The sequence below is a fragment of the Stegostoma tigrinum genome, chromosome 3 (assembly GCF_030684315.1).
Source record: "Stegostoma tigrinum isolate sSteTig4 chromosome 3, sSteTig4.hap1, whole genome shotgun sequence".
Lineage (NCBI taxonomy): Eukaryota > Metazoa > Chordata > Chondrichthyes > Orectolobiformes > Stegostomatidae > Stegostoma > Stegostoma tigrinum.
The window spans coordinates 107120457-107146709 of NC_081356.1; the positions used below are offsets into that span (position 1 = coordinate 107120457).

At 44.9% G+C, this 26253-nt stretch overlaps 1 protein-coding gene across 7 annotated transcripts in view; it reads left to right on the top strand.

The window, feature by feature from the left end:
* The window catches only part of pde8b (phosphodiesterase 8B), a 291793-nt gene that overhangs the window by 252098 nt on the left and 13442 nt on the right, over positions 1–26253 (top strand). For all 7 annotated transcript variants that reach the window (XM_048527658.1, XM_048527659.1, XM_048527660.2 and 4 more), the window contains 4 exons: positions 633–797; positions 3914–3959; positions 17524–17595; positions 20504–20639. In XM_048527658.1, coding sequence (XP_048383615.1) covers positions 633–797; positions 3914–3959; positions 17524–17595; positions 20504–20639 — 419 coding nt within the window. The remainder of the gene's footprint in view (positions 1–632; positions 798–3913; positions 3960–17523; positions 17596–20503; positions 20640–26253) is intronic.

Below are 26253 nucleotides of genomic sequence, written 5' to 3' on the forward strand. Positions count from 1 at the left end.
ACCCCATCCCCCTCTCTGATGAAGGGTCTAAGCCCGAAACGTCAGCTTTTGTGCTCCTGAGATGCTGCTGGGCCTGCTGTGTTCATCCAGCTTCACATTTCATTATTTTGGATTCTCCAGCATCTGCAGTTCCCATTATCATGTGAATTCTGTGCTGGAATGAGGAGACCTGACCCTTGGAGTCAAGGCATGCGACTGGATGGTTGTGATGGTTGGGGTGAGGTTGGGGGTGGGGGTTGGCAGTAGTGAATAAATAGACGGATCAAGGTTGCTCAACAATCTAATTTCCTGTCCATAGGCATTTTCATGCTTTGTCATTTATCCAGAGCTTCAACACACTTTGAACAGATGCAATAGTAGACAGAGCAGAGCAATGCCGCAGAATAATTTGACATGATAAAGAGAGTAGTGGCTCACAGCATTAAGTAAACATATTGGCTGCTGGTTGAAATATGTAGCTTTACCATCGTTTGACTTTAGGGAGTAGATTAGATCATTTGGTAAAAATACTCTGCAATGTTTATCCGTGGTTCAAAGAAAAACACCTTCAATGTACATCCACATTATTAATTTTAGATGCAACAAAGACTTCTTGAAAAAGTAATATTTTTCCTTCTTTTCCATTTTCAAAGGTCATCAATATAATTAATGCTGCCCAAGAGAACAGTCCAGTAACAGTTGCTGAGGCCTTGGACAGAGTTCTGGAAATATTGCGAACAACTGAGCTCTACTCACCACAGCTTGGCACTAAAGATGATGATCCTCACACTAATAATCTTGTTGGAGGACTCATGACTGTGAGTTAGTAAGGAACAACTTTCAGACTTGTACAATTTATACATTATTGTACTGACCATTGGAGTACACACTTCAGAATCAAGCCATCAGATGTACCACACCATTTGATAAAACCATAAAGTGTTGACTTCTCCAGCCCTGGATTAGAAGTAAAGAAAATCAGACGGAAATTCTTATTCTTATTTGTTCTTCAATAATCCAAAAAAGAAAGTTTTGTAAGAAATGTATGAAAATTACAAGCAGGAAAATGGCCCAGCAAGCCTCCCATACTCATAGTGCTTAAGCATTAAGATTAGATCCTTCACACATCCTGAGATCATCTCCAGGAGATGCCAAAGAAATTAAGAAAACACACAGTCAATATGGGAATGAAGATTTCCCTCTGCTTTGTAATCAAAGCCAGTCCTGCATATTGCATTGTTTATTTGTGGGTATTAAGTGTGACCAGGATTGACTTAAGCCACAGTGCCCCACAGCTGAATATTTTTAATCATTCCATGTTTTTAATTACCTGGCCACACACATGAAGAACTAACATTTGGGTGGAACTACACCTAAGTATTAGTTCTCAGCTCCACAAGTAGCAGAGGAAAAACTGAAAGGGGTTATGGGGCATAGGGCAGGTTTTTATAGTTTCCTTACAAGTGAGGAGTAATTTCTCAACAACTCGTTTTCAGTGCAGAACCTACTGCAGGAAGTATAATTTGGAAATATGCTGGAGTTTGCCTTCTGGAAGCACAGCTTCAGAGACTTATCCACATGGGCCATACATAACAACATCTGTTGAGAATGACCACCTTGTGACTGATTTTTTGGCTGTGACAGAGGCTACGTGGTTTCATTTGGCAGGTTCACCTTTTGAAGCAGTAAAGTCAAGTCATGGATGATGGGGAGAAACCCAGGCCAAGAGAAGTCCTAGCTCCCTTTGCACTTGCCCTACTGGCAAAGGAAATTTAAAATGTATTTATAAACTTAGCTTGCTGAGTTTCTCATGGCCATGATTTAAATTCTGTCAAGTTTGGCCTGATGGGAAAGCAATTTCTGTTAGCCTTCTTAAATCCATTCATGGGACCAGTGTATTGCCAGGATGGCCAGTATTTATTGGCCATCCCTAAATACCCTAAATCCCTGCAGGCCATGTGGTGTAGGTATACCCACTGTGTTGTTAAACAGAGATCTAACATTTTAACCCAGTGACTGTCAAAGAACATTGACATGTTTCCAAGCCAGGATGTTGTAGAAATTGGAGGGAACTTGCATGTGCTGATGTTCCTATGTATCTTGTACCCTCATCCCTATGGGTGGTACCACTGAAGCTATACCTACATGTTTATGGAAAGGAATTCCATCATCTTCAGGTGATGAACCAGCTTCCCCAATTTTAATTTTGAAGGTAGTCAGGGCAGGGATGGAGAGCAGTTTACAGGTTACCTTGATAAAGTTGTCAAGTCAATGGTATTGCAACATATTCAGACAGAGGAGAGGAGTGTGTTTCCCTCATTTTGCTGCAGCAGTTTACAGATGTAGTTGTTACTGCTCCCAATCTTCCAAACCAATCCCACCAATTGAGCCCTGGCTAAGACCAGCTAAGTAGCATAAACTCAGTCCATGCCTCGTGTAAGTCCCATCAACAGGGAATGGAATTGATTACAGAAAAAAAATCAATCTTCGTTCCAGACTAGGACTATTGGATTGGGGAAGCATTCAGAAAAAATAGTTTCAACTTTATTCTGACTGATCTAGCTCAGGATTTTCCCCTTAGAATTGTGACAGTTGTCAGAGGGTTAATGTTAGGTTAAAACAGCCATCTTTGTTTACTTCTGCTGTCACAATCATCCCAAGCACTTCTTTTCTTCAAATAACTAAAATTTTAGAATCTTCAATCTTAACATATGACTCTTCAGTACTTCCAAATGTATCTTTTCAAACAGTTGCCAATTATGGTTCAAGGAATAAAAAGGACAGTGGTAACATGAACACAAAATTGGCTGTGAGATAGGAAACAGAATAATAATTATTTTCTTTTTTAGGCTGGACAAAAGTATATAGTGAAGTTTCTTGCAGTCAATATTGGGGGCATTAATTATCCTTATATATGTAAAAGATCTAAATCTTGATGTGTAGCAGGCAATTTTAAAGTTTGTGGATGATAAAAAGCATGGAAGGATTGTAAACTGTGAGGAGAGTATAGAATTTCAAAATGGCATTGACACACTGGTACGTTGAGCAGAAAGATGGTAGATGTTGCTCAATGTGAATATGTTTGAGGTAGTGCATTTTGATACAGAGAACATAAAGAGACAATATAAAATCCTGTTTTAGAGGGCATGCAGGAGTAGAGAGACCTGGGTCTATATGTACATAAGTAATTAAAGATGGCAAATGGGTAGAGATGGTTATTCAGAAAACATACTATCTTCTAGGCTTGATAATTAGGACATAGTATACCAGACCAGGGATGTTATATTTAAACTTAAATAAGATATTGGTTAGACCTCAGCTGGAGTATTGTGCACAGTGGATATATTGGAAAAAATGCAGAAGAGTCTGACAGAAACAGTTCCAGGAATAAGATGCTTCAGTTATGAGGAAAGATTGGAGAAGTTCAAATAATTTCAATAGGAGAGAAGGCTGAGAGGTGAGTTGATAGAATTTTTCAATAATATGAGGGGCCTTACAGAGTGGATGGGGAGAAATTGTCCCCATTCACAAAAAGGATTGAGAATGTGAGGGCACAGTTATAAAGTGCTTTGGAAAGGTAGCAAAAGCATTGTGTGCAAAACACCGGTCTGGCTTTGGAATGAGCTGGCTAAACCTAATGGACGCAGGTTCAGTTAAGGTGTTCAAGAAGGCATTGGATGATTATACAAATAGAAAAATGTGCAGTGTTTTGGGGTAAAGGCAGGAGATTAACACAAAGTTAAAATGTTTATAGAGCCAGTTGGGTTGAATGACCTCCTTCTGCAGTCTAACATTTCTATGGAATTTGTGTTAACCTTGATATTACTTTTAAGATTTGTCAGTCATAGTAATTAATCACTGGAGTGTATTTGATGCTGAATGTTAAGAATCTGTTATTGATACACAAGCTAAGACTGTTCATTTGATGTTTCAGGATGGATTAAGAAGATTGTCCAGCAACGAATACATTTTCTCTAAAAGTAAGTCCGACTTACATTTGCGTTTTTTGGTTTGCCACAATATTGGAATGTGAAAGTACAGCAATTGTAGAAGTATGATTATCGACCTTTGGTTACTTACTTACTTCCAAATTTTCCAGCTGTGCAATGATACCACCAGAATATATTAAAACATTTTTATGGAATAAATATTCATTTGTTTCAGTTGGTAGCCCATTCCTCTGCTCCCCTAAGAAAATTGCTATGACCTGTCAAGTCATTTACTTGAATGTGAAGTTCCTGGTCTGCAAATTTTACGAACTTTGAGCCCCATTTCCATTTCACATTGAAATGGTGCACTCCATATCTGGAACCGACAACAGTGTGCTACCTATACTGTATTAGCAACTGCATGGTTATTTATGCAGGAACTTTGAAGGTGCATTTGAAAATTTGGACAAAAGTGTGGTATTCTTGACACACACTCATATAATGAATCCCAGAAAATGTACAGGATATTAGGTTGCGATTTGAATTAAATAAAGAGAAAACTATAACTCCATTGAATGTATTTACTGTGTGCTTTGAGTTGTTGCTTTGTTAACTCCTTTGAAAAAGTTGCTAGTATGTGGTTGATTTGGAGGGAACTAGTTCTCCAGATTAATTTGAATGTGCTTGATCAAGTGTATCGAGCTTGATGTCCTGCCTCCAAGATCTGCTGGCCAATCAAAATGCTGACAGATCTCTAGTCCTGCAACTAGGCCTCACATAAGCCTGCTTCCCTCTGGGGCCAGGCTGATCCCCTGCTGTGCCTTGCCTGACCCCACACTGATTTTTTTTATTTTTTTACGGGACATGGGCATTGGTGGCTGGGCCAGCATTTATTGCTTGTCTGTAGTTTCCCTTGAGAAGGTGGTGAACTGCCTTCTTGAGCCGCTGAAGTCCACTTGCTGCAGGTTTACCCACAATTCTCTTAGGGAGGGAATTCCAGGATTTTGACCCAGTGACAGTGAAGGAACAGTGATATATTTCCTGGTCAGGATCGTGAATGGCTTGGAAGGGAACTTGGAAGTTCTGGTGTTCCCGTGAATCTACTGCCCTTATCCTTCGAGATGGAAGCGGTCTCAGGTTTGGAAGGTGCCGTCGAAGGATCTTCGGTGAATTTCTGTACTGCATCATGTAGATAGTACATGCTGCCTACTATTGAGTATCGATGATGGAGGGAGTGGTTGCTTGTAGATGTGATGCCAATCAAGCAGGCTGCTTTGCTCTGGATGGTGTCAAGCTTCTTGAGTGTTGTTAGAGCTGGACCCATCCAGGCAAGTGGGGAGTATTACATCACATTTCAGATTTGTGCCTTGTAGATAGTGGACAAGCTTTGGAGAGTCAGGAGGCGAGTTACACACCACAGTATTCCTAGCCTCTGACCTGCTCTGATGCCCACTATGTTTGTTTGGTGAGTCTAGTTAAGTTTCTGGTCAATGGTTTCTGGCCAGGGATGTTGGTAATGGGGGATTCAGTGATGGTGACACCATTGAATGTCAAGGGGTGGTAGTTGTATTGTCTCTCATTGGAAATGGCCATAGCCTGGCATTTTTTGGTGTGAATACTACTTAACACATATCAGCTCAAGCCTGGATTTTGTCCAGATCTTTTTGCATTTGAACATGGACTACTTCAGTATCTGAGGAGTCATGAATGGTGCTGAACGTTTTGAAAATATCCCATCACTGACCTTATGATGGAGGGAAGGTCAGCTATGAAGTGGCTGAAGATGGTTGGGCCTAGGACACTACCCTGAGGAACTCCGGCACAGACGTCCTGGAGTTGAGATGACTGACCTCCAAAAGCCACAGCCATCTTCCCACAAAGCAGGTCTGACTCCACCCAGCAGAGAGTTTGTCCCTGATACCCATTGATTCCAATTTTGCTTGGGGTCCCTGATGCCACACTCAGTTAAATTTGGCCTTGATGTCAAGGGCTGTCACTCACACCTCACCTCTGGACTTCAGCTCTTTTATCCGTGTTTGAACCAAGGCTGTAATTGGGCCAGGAGCTGAGTGGCCCCGGCAGAACCCTAACTGGGTATCACTGAGCAGGTTATTGCTGAGCAGATGCTGCTTCATAGCACTAATAATGACACCTCCCATCACTTTCCTGATGATCGGGAGTAGACTGGTGGGCCAATAATTGGCTGGATTGGATTTGTCCTGCTTCCTGTCTACAGCACAAACCTGGATAATTTTCCACATTACCAGGTAGATGTTGTAACTGTACTGGAATAGTTTAGTTAGGGGAGCAGCAAGTTCTGGAGCACAAGTCTTCAGTACTATTGCTGGAATATTGTAAGGTCCCATTGCCCTTCCAGTATCCAGTGTCTCCAACCATTTCCTGACATCATGTGGGGTGAATCAAATTGGCTGAAGACTAGTATCTATAATGCAGGGGACATCTGGAGGAGCCCGAAATAGATCATCCACTTTGCAATTCTGGCTGAAGATTGCTGTGAATGCTTCAGCCTTATCTTTTGCACTGATGTGCTGGGTTCTTCCATTTTGCACTGATGTGCTGGGTTCTTCCATCATTGAGGATGAGGATATTTGTGGAGCCTCCTCCTCCAGTGAGCTGTTTAATCGTCCGCCACCATTCACGACTAGATGTGGCAGGACTGCGGAGCTTAGATCTGACCTGTTGGTTGTGGAATTGCTGTCTGTCGTTCGCTGTTTATGTCGTTTGGTGTGCAAAAGATTCTGTTTGGTGGCTTCACCAGGTTGACACTTCATTTTCAGCTTTGCCTGGCATGCCCTCCTGCTCTCTCCATTGCACCAGGGTTGATCCCCTGGCTTGATGGCAATGGTTGAGTGAAGGATATGCTGGGACATGAGGTTACAGATTGTGCTGGAGTACAATTCTGCTGCTGTTGATGACCCACAAATCCTCATCGATGCCCAGTCTTGAGTTGCTGGACGTGCTCGAAATCTGTTCCATTTGGCGTTGTGTTAGTGGCACACAACATAGTGGAAGTTAGTCTCAATGAGAAGGTGGGACTTCATCTCCACAAGGACTGTGCGGTGGTCACTCTTACTGATATTGTCATGGACAGATACATCTGCAGCTGGCAGATTTGGTAAGGATGAGATCAAGTATGTTTTTCCCGCTTGTTGGTTCCCTCACCACCTGCCGCAGACCCAGTCTAGCAGCTATGTTCTTTAGGACCTGACCAGCCCGATCAGTAGTACTGCTGCCAAGCCACTGTTGGTGGTGGGTATTGAAATCCCCTAACCAGAGTACATATTGAGCCCTTGCCACTCTCAGTGCTTCATCCAAATATCGTTCAACATGGAGGAGTATTGATTCATCAGCTGAGGGAGAACAGCACATGGTAATCAGCAGGAGGTTTCCTTGCTTACATTTAATATGAAGCCATGAGACTTCATGGTGTCCAGAGTCAATATTGAGGACTCCCAGAGCAACTCCCTCCTGACTGTATGCCGCTCTGCCATCTCCTCTGCTGGGTCCGTGCTGCAGGTGGTACAGGACATATTCAGGGATGGTGATGGTGGTGTCTGGAACATTGTCTGTAAGGGATGATTCTGTGAGTATGACTATGTCATGCTGTTGCTTAGCTCACTCTCCCAATTTTGGCACTAGCCTAGGTTGATGCCAGGTGGTCCATTTGGTATCAAGTCTTTGTTGAAAAGGACAGTTTCTGAAGGATCTCGATTCCTGGGGCTGGCCTTCCCACAACTGCTGCCATCAACTGGCCACTTAATGGCATCACCTACCCAAGAGGCTTTCTGATGCCAGTTCTTCTGATAAACTTTAGCTGAGGTCATAGGCATGTGGCATGTGCCTAGTTTTACAGCCCTAACCCATCCAGGATGGAGGGGAGCACGTGCAATTTAGTCAGTTGCTTTTACTTGGGATGTTCTTTGTTTGGAGAAATCATATTAACTATGCCTTCCGCAGTCAGCATTTGGGGCAGCAGTTGTTTCGGGATACTAAGCCTCCAGTGTAATTCCCTGGGCCATATGCATAGAGATGTGAGGAGCCCTGACTCTGGAAACTGGACCATTAAAAGATGGCTGTCTGAATCATTTTCGATGTAGGGGCTGGGCTGGATTGGGATTTGGGGCAGGTAACCCACAGCGGTCAAAATTTGAAAATAATACATTAGACATCCCCCTAGAATTCACCCGTCATCACCCCCTCGCCACCTTAACCAGCCACACTCTCAATGACATATCCATGTCAACCTATTCCCCTTTACGCATCCCCAAGCATTTTATATCCCCTTTGCCAACACATGCTAACCTTTACCCTCACCCATTCATCATATTTTGCCCTTTCACATTTAATGCCAGCTCAACTAGTATTCACCATGAGCAGACCTTATGACTTGTGCACAGATGTGAAAAACTGAAATTCTCTCAAACAGAGATAACAAAGTGTGGAGCTGGATGAACACAGCAGGCCAAGCAGTATCTTAGGAGCACAAAAACTGACGTTTCGGGCTGAGACCCTTCATCTGATGCTTGGCCTGCTGTGTTCATCCAGCTCCACACTTTGTTATCTCAGATTCTCCAGCATCTGCAGTTCCCATTATCTCTTCTCTCAAACAGTATACATGTATTGGAGGCTTTTCACTGAATTGAAAAAAAATCATAAAAATGCATTTTCCACATTTAAATTCCATCAGCTGAGTTAAGCCTTATTAGATAAACATTTTATTCAAGCGAAACATACTGTAGGATTCATATACCCACATCAAAAACTCACAACCACTTGTCAGTTAAACTGTCAAATGGAAGGCACTCACTGTGATAATGGATCCTTTTGCAATAATATTATAATACATTACTTTTCTTTCCAAGACTGAAAAGGTTGCTTTAGTTTAAAATGCCTCTTGATAGATCCCTTTGAAAGCTTTAAGAACATAAGAAAATGTAGCGGGAGCAGGTCATTCATCCCCTCAGGCCTATCCTACCATTCCAAAAATCATAGATAATGGCAACTGCAGATGCTGGAGAATTCCAAGATAATAAAATGTGAGGCTGGATGAACACAGCAGGCCAAGCAGCATCTCAGGAGCACAAAAGCTGACGTTTCGGGCCTAGACCCTTCATCAGAGAGGGGGATGGGGAGAGGGAACTGGAATAAATAGGGAGAGAGGGGGAGGCGGACTGAAGATGGAGAGTAAAGAAGATAGGTGGAGAGAGTATAGGTGGGGAGGTAGGTAGGGGATAGGTCAGTCCAGGGAAGACGGACAGGTCAAGGAGGTGGGATGAGGTTAGTAGGTAGATGGGGGTGCGGCTTGGGGTGGGAGGAAGGGATGGGTGAGAGGAAGAACCGGTTAGGGAGGCAGAGACAGGTTGGACTGGTTTTGGGATGCAGTGGGTGGGGGGGAAGAGCTGGGCTGGTTGTGTGGTGCAGTGGGGGGAGGGGACGAACTGGGCTGTGGGGGGAGGGGACGAACTGGGCTGGTTTAGGGATATTATCTCTACCAGCCCAGTTCGTCCCCTCCCCCCACTGCACCACACAACCAGCCCAGCTCTTCCCCCCCACCCACTGCATCCCAAAACCAGTCCAACCTGTCTCTGCCTCCCTAACCTGTTCTTCCTCTCACCCATCCCTTCCTCCCACCCCAAGCCACACCTCCATCTCCTACCTACTAACCTCATCCCACCTCCTTGACCTGTCCGTCTTCCCTGGACTGACCTATCCCCTCCCTACCTCCCCACCTATACTCTCTCCACCTATCTTCTTTACTCTCCATCTTCGGTCCGCCTCCCCCTCTCTCCCTATTTATTCCAGTTCCCTCTCCCCATCCCCCTTTCTGATGAAGGGTCTAGGCCCGAAACGTCAGCTTTTGTGCTCCTGAGATGCTGCTTGGCCTGCTGTGTTCATCCAGCCTCTCATTTTATTATCTTGGTTTAGGGATGCAGTTGGGGAAGGGGAGATTTTGAAACTGGTGAAGTCCACATTGATACCATTAGGCTGCAGGGTTCCCAGGCGGAATATGAGTTGCTGTTCCTGCAACCTTCGGGTGGCATCATTGTGGCAGTGCAGGAGGCCCATGATGGACATGTCATCTAGAGAATGGGAGGGGGAGTGGAAATGGTTTGCGACTGGGAGGTGCAGTTGTTTGTTGCGAACTGAGCGGAGGTGTTCTGCAAAGCGGTCTCCAAGCCTCCGCTTGGTTTCCCCAATGTAGAGGAAGCCACACCGGGTACAGTGGATGCAGTATACCACATTGGCAGATGTGCAGGTGAACCTCTGCTTAATGTGGAATGTCATCTTGGGGCCTGGGATAGGGGTGAGGGAGGAGGTGTGGGGGCAAGTGTAGCATTTCCTGCGGTTGCAGGGGAAGGTGCCGGGTGTGGTGGGGTTGGAGGGCATTGTGGAGCGAACAAGGGAGTCACGGAGAGAGTGGATCCAAAAATCATGACTGATTTACCCCATACGTCAATCCCTCTTCCGTACCAGCTACTCTTAGCTCTCAACTCCTTGATTTGTTAAAATAAACTTATAGAATCATCGAACTCTAGAAATGATACAGTGCAGAAGGGGCCATACTGTCCATGCTGATCCAAAGACACCCAGATGCCTTTTTAATACCATTTGCTTGCACACGGCCTTGGCCCTGCAGCTTATAGCACTTAAGATTCAGATCCAGACACATTTTAACCGAGCTTAGGATCGCAGCCTCTGCTGTCAACTCAGGCAGCAAGTTCCAGACACCCACTACTCTCTGCATAAAAAAATTTTTTCCTCACATCCCCAGTAATCCTCTGCCACTCAGCTTGAATCTATGTCCCTGGTTTTTGAACTCTCTACCAAAGGAAACAGGTTCCTACTGTTTACTCTATGTCTACCTCTCACCCAATTTTGTATATCTCAATCATGCCACCCCTCAGCCTTCTTTGTTTCAAGAAAGACAACCCCGATCACTCCTTATAGCTATAGCTACAATTCTCCACACCTTGCAACATACTGGCAAATCTACCTGCTCAGTAAATACTTACAGTGATCTAGTCTCCACAACTCTCTGGCGTAGAGACAACACAGTGTGGAGCTGGAGTTACGCAGGCCAGGCAGCAACAGATGAACAGGAAAGTTGACATTTTTGGTCGGAAAGGGTCCCAATCTGAAACATCAACTTTCCTGTTCCTCTGATGCTGCCTGGCCTGTGTTCCTCCAACTCCACACTGAGTTAACCCTGACTCCAGCATCTGCAGTTCTTATTATCTCTGGGTTAGAGAGTTCCAGAGAATCACGATCCTCAAACAGGAAATTCCTTCACATCTCAAATTTCAAATTGTGTCCCCTTTTTCTGAAACCACATCCCTTACTTTTGAGATATATCCCTTGGTTGGTTTAAGATTCTCCCACTAGGGGGATCTCTTCAGCTTTTACTCTGTTAAGCTCCTTCAGAACTTTGTAGGATTCAGTAAGATCACTCTCATTCTTCTGAACTCTATAAAATACAAACCTAGAGGTGATGGGAACTGCAGATACTGGAGAATCCAAGATAATATAGTGTGAAGCTGGATGAACACAGCAGGCCAAGCAGCATCTCAGGAGCACAAAAGCTGACATTTCGGGCCTAGACCCTTCATCAGAGAGGGGAATGGGGAGAGGGTTCTAGAATAAAGAGGGAGAGAGGGGGACGCGGACCGAAGATGGAGAGAAAAGAAGATAGGTGGAGTGGAGAGTATAGGTGGGGAGGTAGGGAGGGGATAGATCAGTCCAGGGAAGACGGACAGGTCAAGGAGGTGGGATGAGGTTAGTAGGTAGGAAATGGGGTTGCAGCTTGAGGTGGGAGGAAGGGATGGGTGAGAGGAAGAACAGGTTAGGGAGGCAGAGACAGGCTGGGCTGGTTTTGGGATGCAGTGGGTAGAGGGGATGAGCTGGGCTGGTTGTGTGATGCAGTGGGGGGAGGGGCCGAGCTGGGCTGGTTTTGGGATGCAGTGGGGGAAGGGGAGATTTTGAAGCTGGTGAAGCCCACATTGATACCATTGGGCTGCAGGGTTCCCAAGCGGAATATGAGCTGCTGTTCCTGCAACCTTCGGGTGGCATCATTGCGGCACTGCAGGAGGCCCATGATGGGCATGTCGTCTAAAGAATGGGAGGGGGAGTAGAAACTGATGTCCATTTCAAGCCCACCGACTCCCACAGCTACCTAGAATACACCTCCTGCAAAAAATTCCATCCCCTATTCCCAATTCCTCCGCCTCTGCCGCATCTGCTCCCACGATGAGTCATTCCACTCCCGCACATCCCAGATGTCCAAGTTCTTCAAGGACCGCAACTTTCCCCCTGCAGTGGTCGAGAACGCCCTTGACCGCGTCTCCTGCATTTACCGAAACACATCCCTTACACCCCGCCCCTGCCACAACCGCCCCAAGAGGATCCCCCTCGTTCTCACACACCACCCTACCAACCTCCGGATACAACGCATCATCCTCCGACACTTTTGTCATCTACAATCCGACCCCACCACCCAAGACATTTTTCCATCCCCACCCTTGTCTGCCTTCCAGAGAGACCACTCTCTTCGTGACTCCCTTGTTCGCTCCACACACTCCTCCAACCCCACCACACCCGGCACCTTCCCCTGCAACCGCAGGAAGTGCTACACTTGCCCCCACACCTCCTCCCTCAACCCCATGCCAGGCCCCAAAATGACTTTCCATATTAAGCAGATGTTCACCTGCACATCTGCCAATGTGGTATACTGTATCCATTGTAACCGGTGTGGCTACCTCTACATTGGGGAAACCAAGCGGAGGCTTGGGGACCGCTTTGCAGAACACCTCCGCTCGGTTCGCAATAAACAACTGCACCTCCCAGTTGCGAACCATTTTAACTCCCCCTCCCATTCTTTAGACGACGTGTCCATCATGGGTCTCCTGCCGTGCCACAATGATGCCACCTGAAGGTTGCAGGAACAGCAACTCATATTCCGCTTGGGAACCCTGCAGCCCAATGGTATCAATGTGGACTTCACCAGCTTCAAAATCTCCCCTTCCCCCACTGCATCCCAAAACCAGACCAGTTCGGCCCCTCCCCCTACTGCACCCCAAAACCAGCCCAGCCTGTCTCTGCCTCCCTAACCTGTTCTTCCTCTCACCCATCCCTTCCTCCCACCTCAAGCTGCACCTCCATTTCCTACCTACGAACCTCATCCCACCTCCTTGACCTGTCCATCTTCCCTGGACTGACCTATCCCCTCCCTACCTCCCCACCTATACTCTCCTCTCCACCTATCTTCTTTTCTCTCCATCTTCGGTCCGCCTCCCCCTCTCTCCCTATTTATTCCAGAACCCTCTCCCCATCCCCCTCTCTGATGAAGGGTCTAGGCCCGAAACGTCAGCTTTTGTGCTCCTGAGATGCTGCTTGGCCTGCTGTGTTCATCCAGCTTCACACTTTATTATCTAGAATACAGGCCTAACCTGTTTAGCCAATCTAGACACAGGTATCCAACCTTTCCCAAAGAGGTACCTTACTTCTCCCAAAGGATGCCTTGCTTGTTATTGCCTTATGTCCTCCAAAGTGGCCCGAGCACCAGGTGAAAAAGGGTACCTCCCTCTCTTAAAGGCTGCCCTGGTTATCCAAATGAATTTACAAGATTCAGACCAGCTCTTATCTGACCTAATCTTCAACTTTCCAGCTCAGTCACTAACTCCACCAAAATTACACCAGGGAGGAGGCGACTGATGATTTAAACAGCCAACTACCTCCATAAAACATGCTTTGCATCAATCCCAAACCAACTCAGTTTCTGCCCCCAGCTGCAGCGTTCGGGGACAGGATTTCTAATTTCGAATCACCGCCATTGCATTCAGAGGCTGTCCATTCCATTGAACATCTGGACAGGGTGCCACAGTGGCTAGAACTGCTGCCTGACAGTGCCTGAGACCTGGGTTGTATTCTAACCTGGGGTAGCTGTCTGGGTGGAGTTTACACATTCTCCCTGTGGCTGTGTTTGTTTCGTCCAGGTGCTCTAGTTTCTTCCCACAATCCAAAGATGTATGGGATAGGTGGATTGGCCGTGCTAAATGCAGGTACATGCGGATGGGGCAGGTTGATTCGGGTGAGATCTTCTTTGTAGTGCCAGTGAGGACTTGATGGGCCGAACGGCCTCTGTCTGCACTGTCAGGATTCTCATTCTTAGTATTTTGTGCTCCCCTGCAGTCTGAAAGTCATTGTATATTTTATAGTTTGGGCCTCTTCTCTAAGTACTTTTTGCTTTTATGCTGCAAGAAAAGTTTGCTGTTGTGCTTAACTAAAACTACAATGATTTTCGAGAGATAATGGGAACTGCAGATGCTGGAGAATCCAAGATTACAAAGTGTGGAGCTGGATCAGCACAGCAGGCCAAGCTCCATGATTTTCTAGTTTCTCTTTGCCCTTCTGATCAGCAATGTTCTACCTTTTCTTCCCTGGGAAGGCACAAGCAATTTATTCAAGTGCAAAGACCGGTTTTTTCATGCAGCCCCACACTGACAAAAATTTAGAGAAAATGTTGACAATCAGAAGGACAATACTTATTCCCAGATTGTGTTAAATTCTTATTCTCTGACTACTGTTCCCTCACAGTGCTGTGATTTACACAAATTGCTGAATCCTTTAAGAATGAATGAAGAACCATTCATACATTAGAGCTCCCAACTGTGATTCTAAAGAACTTGAAATTTTCCAGTTTCTATTAGGCCGTTTAAAATCTCCTTTTAGAACTGCTTTACTGTTGAAAGGTACACTTATTATTTAGTAGGGCAAATTGTTCTCCTTCTTTTGCTAATCTGATCACCTGACACATCCGGGGTGCATTAGTCTGTAAGTTTTTGCATTGTGATCTCCTCTAGCTAAACTTTCAGAGGTGTACCAGGTCAAGGAAGTAAGACCCTTGCTCAGCACCATGAGAAAATGCTCGCTGTCAGATATATGAGTTTTCCAATTAGATATTAAACTAAAGCCCTGTCTGCCCATTCCGGTGATGTAAAAGATCCCATTGGCAATGCTTTCTCATTTAAACATTACGTCAGTGTTGTGGATTTTATGGTAGGCTTTGTCTTAAGCTCAGTGACCGAGAATTAACCTGCTAACCTTAAATGAATATCATATGTATTCTGCATTTCTCAAGCTGCCTCCCAGATATTTGGTTTCTGTCTTGTGTTAAAGTGGACTTTGTGCTTTAGGCCTGTCTAAGAATTCTTGAGAGGTCTGGCCTTTGGCTGATATGCTTGATTCAGGTTCAGACTTCTGTAGATTTATTATATTGATCTCAAACCCAGAGTAGTCCCACTTTGCAGGACCTGTTAGCCAGGGATAATTATTACAGCTCTTCATGTAGGGTGGGTTACGTTGACTTCTTGTTCAGACTGAACATTGACTGATAATTATCCAGTTACTGGTGTTTTGAATTCAATAATTTTTTTGAAGGCTGGAGTTTGATTACTACCTGGATTGTTATTTAAAAAGAAGTCAATGAATATGCAGTGGACCATTTTATTTAACAAGGCATATTTTCGGTAGTCACACATATTGTGATAGCGGAGATCTCTCACTGGGTTTATAAATGACAGGTTTCAATTTCTCAGATAACAATGTGTAGAGCTGGATGAACACAGCAGGCCAAGCTGCATCAGAGGAGCAGGAAAGCTGACATTTCGGGTTTCAGTTTCTGATTTTTTTTTAATGTTGTCAGCGACCAGCTTGCTGAAGGAAAGGTGCTTCCCAGCTTAGCTCTCCTGTTTCTCAGAAAATCCTCATTGTGAATCTTCTGCGAAACCTGATAATCTCCTCAAAGAACATTGAAGAATTCTCAATCCTAGGGAAGCTGCAAAGATTACAAAGATCCCAGAGACAATGACCTATGTTTCTCAACACATGCCAAGCTGATAGCATTTAACCAAAGCCCTGGCTTGACCTCTTCATCTCCAACTGCCTTCGAGACATCAACCGCCTCAACCTCTCCACCCCTCTCACCCACTCCAACCTCTCCCCCGCAGAACGGGCAGTCCTGCGCTCCCTCCGCTCCAACCCCAACCTCACCATCAAACCCGCAGACAAGGGTGGTGCAGTGATAGTATGGCTCACTGACCTCTACATCGCCGAGGCCAAACGCCAACTCTCCGACACCACCTCCTACCGCCCCCTCGATCATGACCCCTCCCCGGAGCACCAAACCATCATCTCCAACACCATCCATGACCTCATCACCTCAGGGGACCTCCCACCCACAGCCTCCAACCTCACTGTTCCCCAACCCCACACGGCCCGTTTCTATCTCCTTCCCAAATCCACAAACCTGCCTGCCCTGGTCGACCCATTGTCTCAGCCTGTTCCTGCCCCACCGAACTCATCTCCATTTTCTCTCCTTTGGTCCAGGAACTCCCTACCTACGTCCGTGACACCACCCATGCCCTCCACCTCCTCCATTGTACCCGGTGTGGCTTCCTCTACATTGGGGAAACCAAGCGGAGGCTTGGGGACCGCTTTGCAGAACACCTCCGCTCGGTTCGCAATAAACAACTGCACCTCCCTGTTGCGAACCATTTTAACTCCCCCTCCCATTCTTTAGACGACGTGTCCATCATGGGTCTCCTGCAGTGCCACAATGATGCCACCTGAAGGTTGCAGGAACAGCAACTCATATTCCGCTTGGGAACCCTGCAGCCCAATGGTATCAATGTGGACTTCACCAGCTTCAAAATCTCCCCTTCCCCCACCGCATCCCAAAACCAGCCCAGTTCTTCCTCTCCCCCTACTGCATCCCAAAACCAGCCCAGCCTGTCTCTGCTGCCCTAACCTGTTCTTCCTCCCACCCATCCCTTCCTCCCACCTCAAGCCGCACCTCCATTTCCTACCTAACACCTCATCCAGCCTCCTTGACCTGTCCATCTTCCCTGGACTGACCTATCCCCTCCCTACCTCCTCACCTATACTCTCCTCTCTACCTATCTTCTTTTCTCTCCATCTTCAGTCTGCCTCCCCCTGTCTCCCTATTTATTCCAGTTCCCTCACCCCACCCCCCTCTCTGATGAAGAGTCTCGGCCCGAAACACCAGCTTTTGTGCTCCTGAGATGCTGCTGGGCCTGCTGTGTTCATCCAGCTCTGCACTTTGTTATCTCGCATTTGACCAAAGCTGTTTTTTTTTAAATGAAAGCCTCGTTGTGTATAAGTAAAACGTTGATGTTAGACTGTAAGAAAAAGGAACAGGAGTGGCCATACAAATAATGTGTATTAACCAACTGTATGTCTTCATGGAATAGGTTTTGCTTTACGGTCAATAATTTTGAAAAGAAATTATTAAAAGAAGTCTGGTTGATGGGTCTTTTTGTTCCAAGTCTAATATAGAGAAAGCATATGACTGGCGTCGTCAGGAACAAGATAAAACAACTGATGTTGTGACCCATGGAGTAATACAACTGGAGAGAGACAGTGCACCACTCCCATCTCAGTCATATCACTGGCACCACAAAACAGTCCTCTCCAACAGATTTTGTAAACATGATGAACAACTTAGGTAATGAATGAGAGTGAGTAATGCAGTGAGTTTACACATGTGATTATATTCCCCTGTTTTTGTTGTATTAAATAGCTTACCGTCAAACTGAGAAGTCAGAGGTACCATTATGGACGTCTCTTGATGGACAAATTGAAGAAGAACCAGGTACCTTACAAAAATGTTTCACTGACAAGATTTTCAAATTTTTTTTTAGTTAATTTCTAGCAGTTGCTTTTATTTCTTTCCCCTTTTCAGTCTTCTAATCTAGTGCACTGTTAACTGAACAGGCAACATTGCACTTAAATATGTCAATAGCAAGTGTGCAAGAATAGTTTGGGTTCAGAATGTCCCCGCTCTGGTAGAGAAATACCTTCCTCTCACTCAGCTGTCACCCTGCCAGCCAAGCCCAGGATCTGAATATCAACATGTGAGAAGTTGTTGGCACCCACCTGTCACTAAGCATTTTAATGCATTAGTAAATTATAAAGACATAGAGTTTGAATCTTTTGCTAAGAATGAAGAGACTTTATACAGTCTCCACCACTAACACTATCCAATCCACTGCTGAAGTCAAGCAAAAGGACTAGCGATCACCGCTGCCATAACAACTTCCATTTATATAGCCCTTCACTGATGAAGTGGTCAAAGATGCATCATAGGAAGTTCATAAGCAGGAGTTGACACCAAACCAGATGAGATATTAGGACAGATGTTAACTTTTATAGAGTTTAAAATCAAACCATTGATCAAACGAGATCAGTGTAGGTCATTGGACACAGGAGTGAATCCAGAACTAACAAAGGCATTTGTCAGAGTTTTAACAGCAGATTAGCAGTATCTCATTTTGTTACAAAGGTGGAAGTAGGCAGTCTTAGTGACTACCACAGATCTCAATTAAAAAGCACTACTTACATTAAGCACACAAAATGTTTTGGACAGTTTACTAAGTACTCACCCATTTAAATAGTCCATATGACTTAAGGCTATATTAGATATTCAAACAGCTTCAATCAGCTGTCCAGAGTTCATTAAATGCAATTAATTCAATATTGATATTTGAGATGCAACTTCTAATAGTTAGAAGTGCTAATTGTTAAATGAAATTCCATGTATATTTTATATACGTTGTTGGTAACTTTCCTTTCATGGTTTTATAAAGCACTGTACGACGTGAATATAATCACATGACGACAAACATACCCACTATAAACAGTGAAGAATGTCCTGTTGATTGAAAATGTGCAGGATGCTGGTAGCCGGGAAACTCCCTGTATCTTTTTTCTTAAAAATGATTCCAGAAAGACTCTAAATGAGGGCCAAATTGCCCCGTGCTACAAATATCTGTGGCTGGAAAATTCTTTAGGGCTTGCTCTTGTTCCATCAGCAATATACCACTGGAAGTGAAGCAGGAACTCGGTTTTCCAACGAATACCTGGCACTAGGAGTAGATCCAAAGAGTTTTCCAGGCTCTGTTCATGAGGTTTTAGTTGACTGCTGCATTAAGCTGAATAAATGTGTTGTTTGTTTGTGATTTGATTTGTTTAATTGCTTTTAAACAAGACCAAGATCACCTGGGTTTCTTTACCAGGGTGCATGGAGAGAGTGATTGTGTAAACTGCATTGAAACACATGAGGCAACTGACAAATGGTGATATGAGAGAAAATGAGGGCAAATGCCCTTTTATTTTGAAGCTGAGCTAAGATACACCACCAAAAGTGACAGGGCTCTTCCTTGGATTTTTTTTTAAATTAGCAAACTGAGGCACAGATAGAAATGTCATAATTCACCTGTGTCCCCCCAAGTCAGGGAGACTTAAATCAGTCAGGATTCATTTTCAGTGAGCCCTGTTGGAAAATGTGTGAACATCAGGCAAGGACAGGAATGGGCTCAATTGTGACATATCTGCAGTGGAATGGCCTGGAGAAACCTCAGAATCAACTCACTTTCTCTTTCAGTGCATGCTTAGTACTTTCCTGGGACAGGCGGTCACATAATATCTGAGCAAGATGGCTTTTGAAAAAGGATCAGGTACATTTCCAACCTCACACCCTGTTTTCATCTTCAAAGGTCTTACACCAGGAACCCATCCAGCCCTTCTTATTCTAACAAAGAAATGAAAGGACAGCCAGAACCAGGACAAAATCCTGAAATAGCTCTGTTGGTGCACCTACACTACAGGGTTCAATAAGATGGTTCATCACAACCTGCTCAAGGGAAATTAGGACAACAAATGCTGGCCCAACTAGTCATCTGATGTGAAATGATTTTAAAACTTATTGATGTTAAAATTTTCTTCCAGGTTTGAATTCTGCCCCAGGTGCTGGTTATGGTATAGTCTGAAAAATACTCCTTTGTGTGAATACTCAGTGCTTCCTTATACTGTTCTAAAAACAGAAAGTGCAAATAGCTGAAGATCAGAAAGGGTGTTTATTACAAAAGATTGACAAGGCTAGCCATGTTTTCTGGCTAATTCAGGATTTTCCCCTCTACAGATACCTTGGTGCTCTTCATGGAAATAGGGTGAAAACCACACAGAAATGTCAATGGAGTTGTTCTCACAACTTCTGTCTGCTGGTTTCACTGGACAGTGGCAGAGCCGTGGATGCAGTCTGCCCGTCTGACCTTAGGGGGAAGATGTTTGATGTCGAAAAACTTGAGATAAGGAAACAAGAAGAAGACAGTTGTCCATATTCCAAGGGATAAATTTGGCTCAGTAATAGCTGCCAACAGGTTGATATTACTACACTGACACCTGTGCACCATTGCAAAAATAACATCCCGTTAAACAGCCAACCTAAGTGTGGAGCTGGATGAACACAGCAAGCCAAGCAGCATCAGAGGAGCACCTAAGGTGCTGCTGTGTTCATCCAGCTCCACACTTTGTTATCTCGGATTCTCCAGCATCTCCAGTTCCCATTATCTCCAAACATCCAACCTGCCCTGTCTAGCTTTAGTAGATGGTTCAGAATGGGGTACTGCTACAAAAATGTTTGTTTTCCAATGCAATGTGTTTCGCATAAATACACTTTATATTGGTTTGTGCTCTGTTGTTCCTCTTCTTTATTCTGACAGATCTACAGCAAAATTACAGCCATCTAGCCATGCCAGTTGCCCTTAGCGATGTGCCACCTCACATAGCAGAATTGCTTGAAGATGAAGAAAGCTGGGACTTCAATATTTTTGAACTTGAGACTAGAACGAACAAAAGGTGGGTGCCAGTATTGAATTGTGTTGCCCTATGGCTAAATGAAGGAGATTCTTTGGCTTTCCTTGTATTACCTGTCGATCATGAAACATACTCATTCTCTCTGATCTTTTCATTGAAGATTTGGCAGTAATTAAAGGGGAATAACGGGTATTTTTTTCTAAGATAATATTCTTTCTGACCTTCATTTGTTCACTCCTGAATTTTCTGAAACTGATTACAATTAATTAATTTTAACTGCAGGCTTGTATTTAATCATGGACTAAGAGGTTCAATGAAGTATTTAATTAATTGGTTTACCTTTTCACTGAAGATCTGCTTGGACTTGATTTCAGTGGTGTAACTATCAGGTGCATTGCATTCTGCTAGTTACCATTACAAAAACAAAGTAAAATAAGTTGTTAAAAAATAAGAAAGTTTCCATGGGAAAGTGCAGTATTGCGAATTATCAATGTACATACACCATTCACTGCAGAATAAACTGTGCTTCCAGAGTCAACTGACATTCCACTACATTACAGCAGTGATTACATACCAAAAGTACTTATTTGAGTTTAAGATTCTTTGGGATGTGGATGATAATATATAAATGTAGGCTTTGTTTTCAAAATGAAAGTTAAATTAGAGGTGAGTGAACAGATGCTATTTTACCAATTACTGTGTGTTTTGCTCCCATTGTAATGGGCAGAAAGGTGATACAAAATTAGAAATGAATGTCTATGAAGTTGGAAATGACCATTCCAGACATCACAAGCCCAGGTTTCACTCCTAGGTCTGGACTGCAGGGATAGCATATTTTCTAGCCCTGCAAACCTTGCCCTGGGGAAAAAGTGTCCCAGAACATCAGATTTGCATCATTCTTCAAGAGGTGGGCAGAGCAACTCTAGAATGAGACTGCTAGTTGTGGAAGCCGGTTTGTGAGCAAGGCCAGCCTCTGTGAGCAAGGCCAGCCTCTGTGCAATGGCATGATAATGCAGTTTAAGGCAGTTTTTCCTCCCTATCAGCCACTGCTCATACTCACTCTTGCCTACACCCTCCCCATACACCATCTATGGCACCCTCTGCCACCTCATTGCCTCCATGCCCCTCTACATACCTCCACGTTCAACTCATTTCCACTATGCCAACCTGTGGCCCTGTACCCTCTGTCCTGACCCTTTATATGGCCCATGCTAACCTATGTCCCTGCATCCGTCATCTGGGACCGTCACAGCCCTATGCCTACTTAGTACAACCTTATGCCAGTCACACTCTACCACTGTTTGCCCTTCCCTCACCTTTTTTACACAATGGGTAAGCCCTAGGAGACACAAAGCATAAAATAAGGTTGTGTCTATTCATTGAGACACTATTTTTAAAAAGTAACTGATTTTTTAAAAAATCAATACTTTCACCAAATGTTTTATGAAAACAAACCTTTGTATTCCAGATAATTTGACAATTTTGGAGCTCTTCCTTAGCTTTGACAGTTCTTTGACATATTTTCCGTTCCAGTTTTATGTATGATTTAAGTGCATTCATGTGCACAAAGGGTATCTGACCCCTCTCCCCAGCAAGACCATCTAGCTCCCCCTAGAGGACACCTAAGGCATCCTGGGATCACATCCACAGGGGATGACGCCTATCCAAAGGAGAATGCTGACCATTCAAATGAAATTCACTGAAACAAAGCTGCTCTGACCTGATCTGCCCTGTGCATTCTGCAATCCAGACAGCAGGAGTTGCAAAGCCCAATTTAAAAGGTGATAGCTGACCATCTGAATGGCCAAGTGTCTCGGAGAACTGCATATGCAGGAAGCTCAGGACATCCACAACCCCACCCCCATGAAAATGAGAAATTACATGTGCGGGGCATGGCCTTGCAATTCTCTGGGATTTGTCAGTAATTCACGAAGATGGGGAGGATCTCTGTCATGATGAAACTCTGGGCCTGTGTAAAATGGTTGTTGCAGACACCATCTAAACTTACCATCCCAGACACGAAATAAAGTCTCAGAGACTGAAAAATCTCAAGATTCAGATATTTGGCAAGTCTGTTCATTTTCAGGTCAGATACAATAATTATTTGTACCAATCGAAATATCAGGAAAATCTACAAGAGCAAACAGTGAAAAAAATGATTACAACATTGTGTGTTGTGGCTGCAGTTTAAATTAATCTGTCCTACATGTAAATATTCTCCTGTGATATGGGGACAAGGAGGTATGATGGTCAGCCTCTATTATTTGGCATATAAGATGAAATAGATGCTGATGGACGTTTGTAATCTAGTTGTCTTTGGGTGGCAGTCTTGACAATCTGGTTCTTGAGCCAAACAGGGCCTTGTTCCTCTTAAAGCTCGATTAAGCACACCACCAGGCCAATGTGTAAGAGCCTTGGTTTGTCAAGTTGGGGCGGCACGGTGGGTCAGTGGTTAGCACTGCTGCCTCACAGTTCCACGGACTCAGGTTCAGTTCCAACCACGGTCTGTGTGGAGTTTGCACATTCTTCCCGTGTCTGCGCGGGTTTCCTCCGGGTGCTCCAGTTTCATCCCACAGTCCAAAGATGTGCAGGTTAGGTGGATTGGCCATGCTAAATTGCCCGTAGTGTTCAGGGGTGTTTAGGTTAGGTGAGTTAAGCAAGGAAAACGTAGGGGTAGGGGAATGTATCAGGGTGAGATGCTCTTCGGAGGGGCGGTGTAGACGTGTTGGGCCAAATGGCCTGTGTCCACACTGTAGGGATTCTATGAAAAAGTTGTGGGACTGTTCCCACTGGGTTGTGTAGTTGGACTGTTGTAGCTAGTTTAATATCTGCACTTAATTACATGCTATATCAATTTGCACTTTACTCAGTGAACTTAGGCAAGCAGGGATAGTAAGTGTTTTCCTCATTATGTAAACCTCCACTCAAACACTGTCTTTGAAGTTTGTTCTGTAGCCTGTTTTGGAGAATGTTAAACTCGATGTGGGATTTCCATGCTGGTCGGGCACCTGGCTGACTTTCAACTCCCCTGCCAGGCCTAGATGCAGCCAAGAGAATTTAACTCTCACTCCTTACTCATCACTGAGGACCCCAATGGGAGAAATCCTGTCTCCAACAGTCAGTCGGAGGCTGGCAACTCTACAGTGCCAATAGGAGCAATGCCAGCGCCTGTAGTGCTGCATGGAATTCATCAAAGATCCTCACTGAATCCATGGGCTGAGATGAGAGCAGTGAGGGTGGTTGGCGAATGCAGGCAGAGGGGGTCATGCAGAGGCCAAGCCAGGAAGGCTTTCAGCACCTCCGTCAACCCCTTCCTTTGTAATTTACCATCAGATACAGAGTGTCTGGCAATGAGGAATCCTGTCCCCCCAGCACCTCTATCCCCTTTTTACCCTTGATCCTGCCCACCACTCCCTGTCCTTTCTCCTCCCTCATCCTATCCTGCTCACCCTCCCATCCTGCTGGGACATTCTGTACTCCCATTCTCCCACCCCGTTCCTGCTTCCCCTCAGTCCTCTCCCTTCCCTCCAGCTGACAATGTACCTAGATGCATTGAGCTCCTCCACCATCTACGCTCAGTCACAGCAATGTGTACAACTTGCACTGCAGAACCTCACCAAAGATCCTCAGACAGCTCTTTCAAACACACAACCACTTCCATGTAGAAGGACAAGGGCAGCAGATACATGAGAACACCACCACCTCAAGCCATTCACCATCCTGACTTGGAAATATATCATCGTTCCTTGACTGTCACTGAGTCAAAATCCTGGAGCTCCCTCCAATATCATTGTTGGTATACTGATGCCAAATGGACTGCAGTTTTTTCAAGAAGGCAGCTCACTGCCACTGTCTCAGGGGTAGCAAGGGATGGACAGTAAATGATTGCCTGACCAGCATCATCTGTATCCCATGAACAACTTTTTGTTTTAAAGTGGCAACTTCCACAATGCACAAAGTTTGAATTCCAGTTTAGCTGGCTGCAAATTTCATCAACAAACTTCAAGAAAACCGAGGCAGTGATTGCTATTAGAGAGTGTGTCAGATTACAGTTCCAAATATAAAAGAACAGCAGGCACACAAAATTAAAAATGCCTGCAGAGCTAGTATGGGAACATTCAGAAAGGAAATAATTCAAACAATTTTCTTTTGTAATTTCATGCTTTATTGCACAAGGTCCAATTGCGTTGTTGAAGTCGAAGTTGTATTCAATGCAAAATGATTTGTTTGATGCTGATGAATTCAGAGAATTCTCATTTAAGGATGTGGATCTGTTTCTGAAAATCACAACTTAAAATGAAATGACTCTTAAGAGAATCATAGGTATGCATAGAAATAACTTTAAAACTCAGAGTTTGATTCCTTTCAGCATTTCTTACAAGGATAAAATATACAAGATAATGAAATGTGAGGCTGGATGAACACAGCAGGCCCAGCAGCATCTCAGGAGCAAAAAAGCTGACGTTTCGGGCCTAGACCCTTCATCAGGGAGGGGGATGGGGTGAGAGTTCTGGAATAAATAGGGAGAGAGGGGGAGGCGGACTGAAGATGGAGAGAAAAGAAGATAGGTAGAGAGGAGAGTATAGGTGGGGAGGTAGGGAGGGGATAGGTCAGTCCAGGGAAGACGGACAGGTCAAGGAGGTGGGATGTGGTTAGTCGGTAGGAGATGGAGGTGCGGCTTGGGGTGGGAGGAAGGGATGGGTGAGAGGAAGAACAGGTTAGGGAGGCAGAGACAGGTTGGACTGGTTTTGGGATGCAGTGGGTGGAGGGGAAGAGCTGGGCTGGTTGTGTGATGCAGTGGGGGGAGGGGACGAACTGGGCTGGTTTTGGGATGCGGTGGGGGAAGGGGAGATTTTGAAGCTGGTGAAATCCACATTGATACCATTGGGCTGCAAGGTTCCCAAGCGGAATATGAGTTGCTGTTCCTGCAACCTTCGGGTGGCATCATTGTGGCACTGCAGGAGGCCCATGATGGACATGTCATCTAAAGAATGGGAGGGGGAGTGGAAATGGTTTGCGACTGGGAGGTGCAGTTGTTTATTGCGAACCGAGCGGAGGTGTTCCGCAAAGCGGTCCCCAAGCCTCCGCTTGGTTTCCCCAATGTAGAGGAAGCCACACCGGGTACAGTGGATGTAGTATACCACATTGGCAGATGTGCAGGTGAACCTCTGCTTAATGTGGAAAGTCATCTTGGGGCCTGGGATGGGGGTGAGGAAGGAGGTGTGGGGGCAAGTGTAGCATTTCCTGCGGTTGCAGGGGAAGGTGCCGGGTGTGGTGGGGTTGGAGGGCAGTGTGGAGCGAACAAGGGAGTCATGGAGAGAGTGGTCTCTCCGGAAAGCAGACAGGAGTGGGGATGGAAAAATGTCTAGGGTGGTGGGGTCGGATTGTAGATGGCGGAAGTGTCGGAGGATGATGCGTTGTAGATGGCGGAAGTGTCGGAGGATGATGCGTTGTAGATGTACAATGTAGATATACAAGTTGAATACTGTACTGTACATTTGCAAGCACCAGTCATTCCTAACAGAATAATTTGCTAAATAACATACAACCAAGGATAAAGGAATCACAATACACAAGAGATGTGAAATGCTTAAAGAATAGTTCCACCTCTGGTCTAGTAGTTCTAGATTGACCAGGCTCCATCTAGAGATAGAGG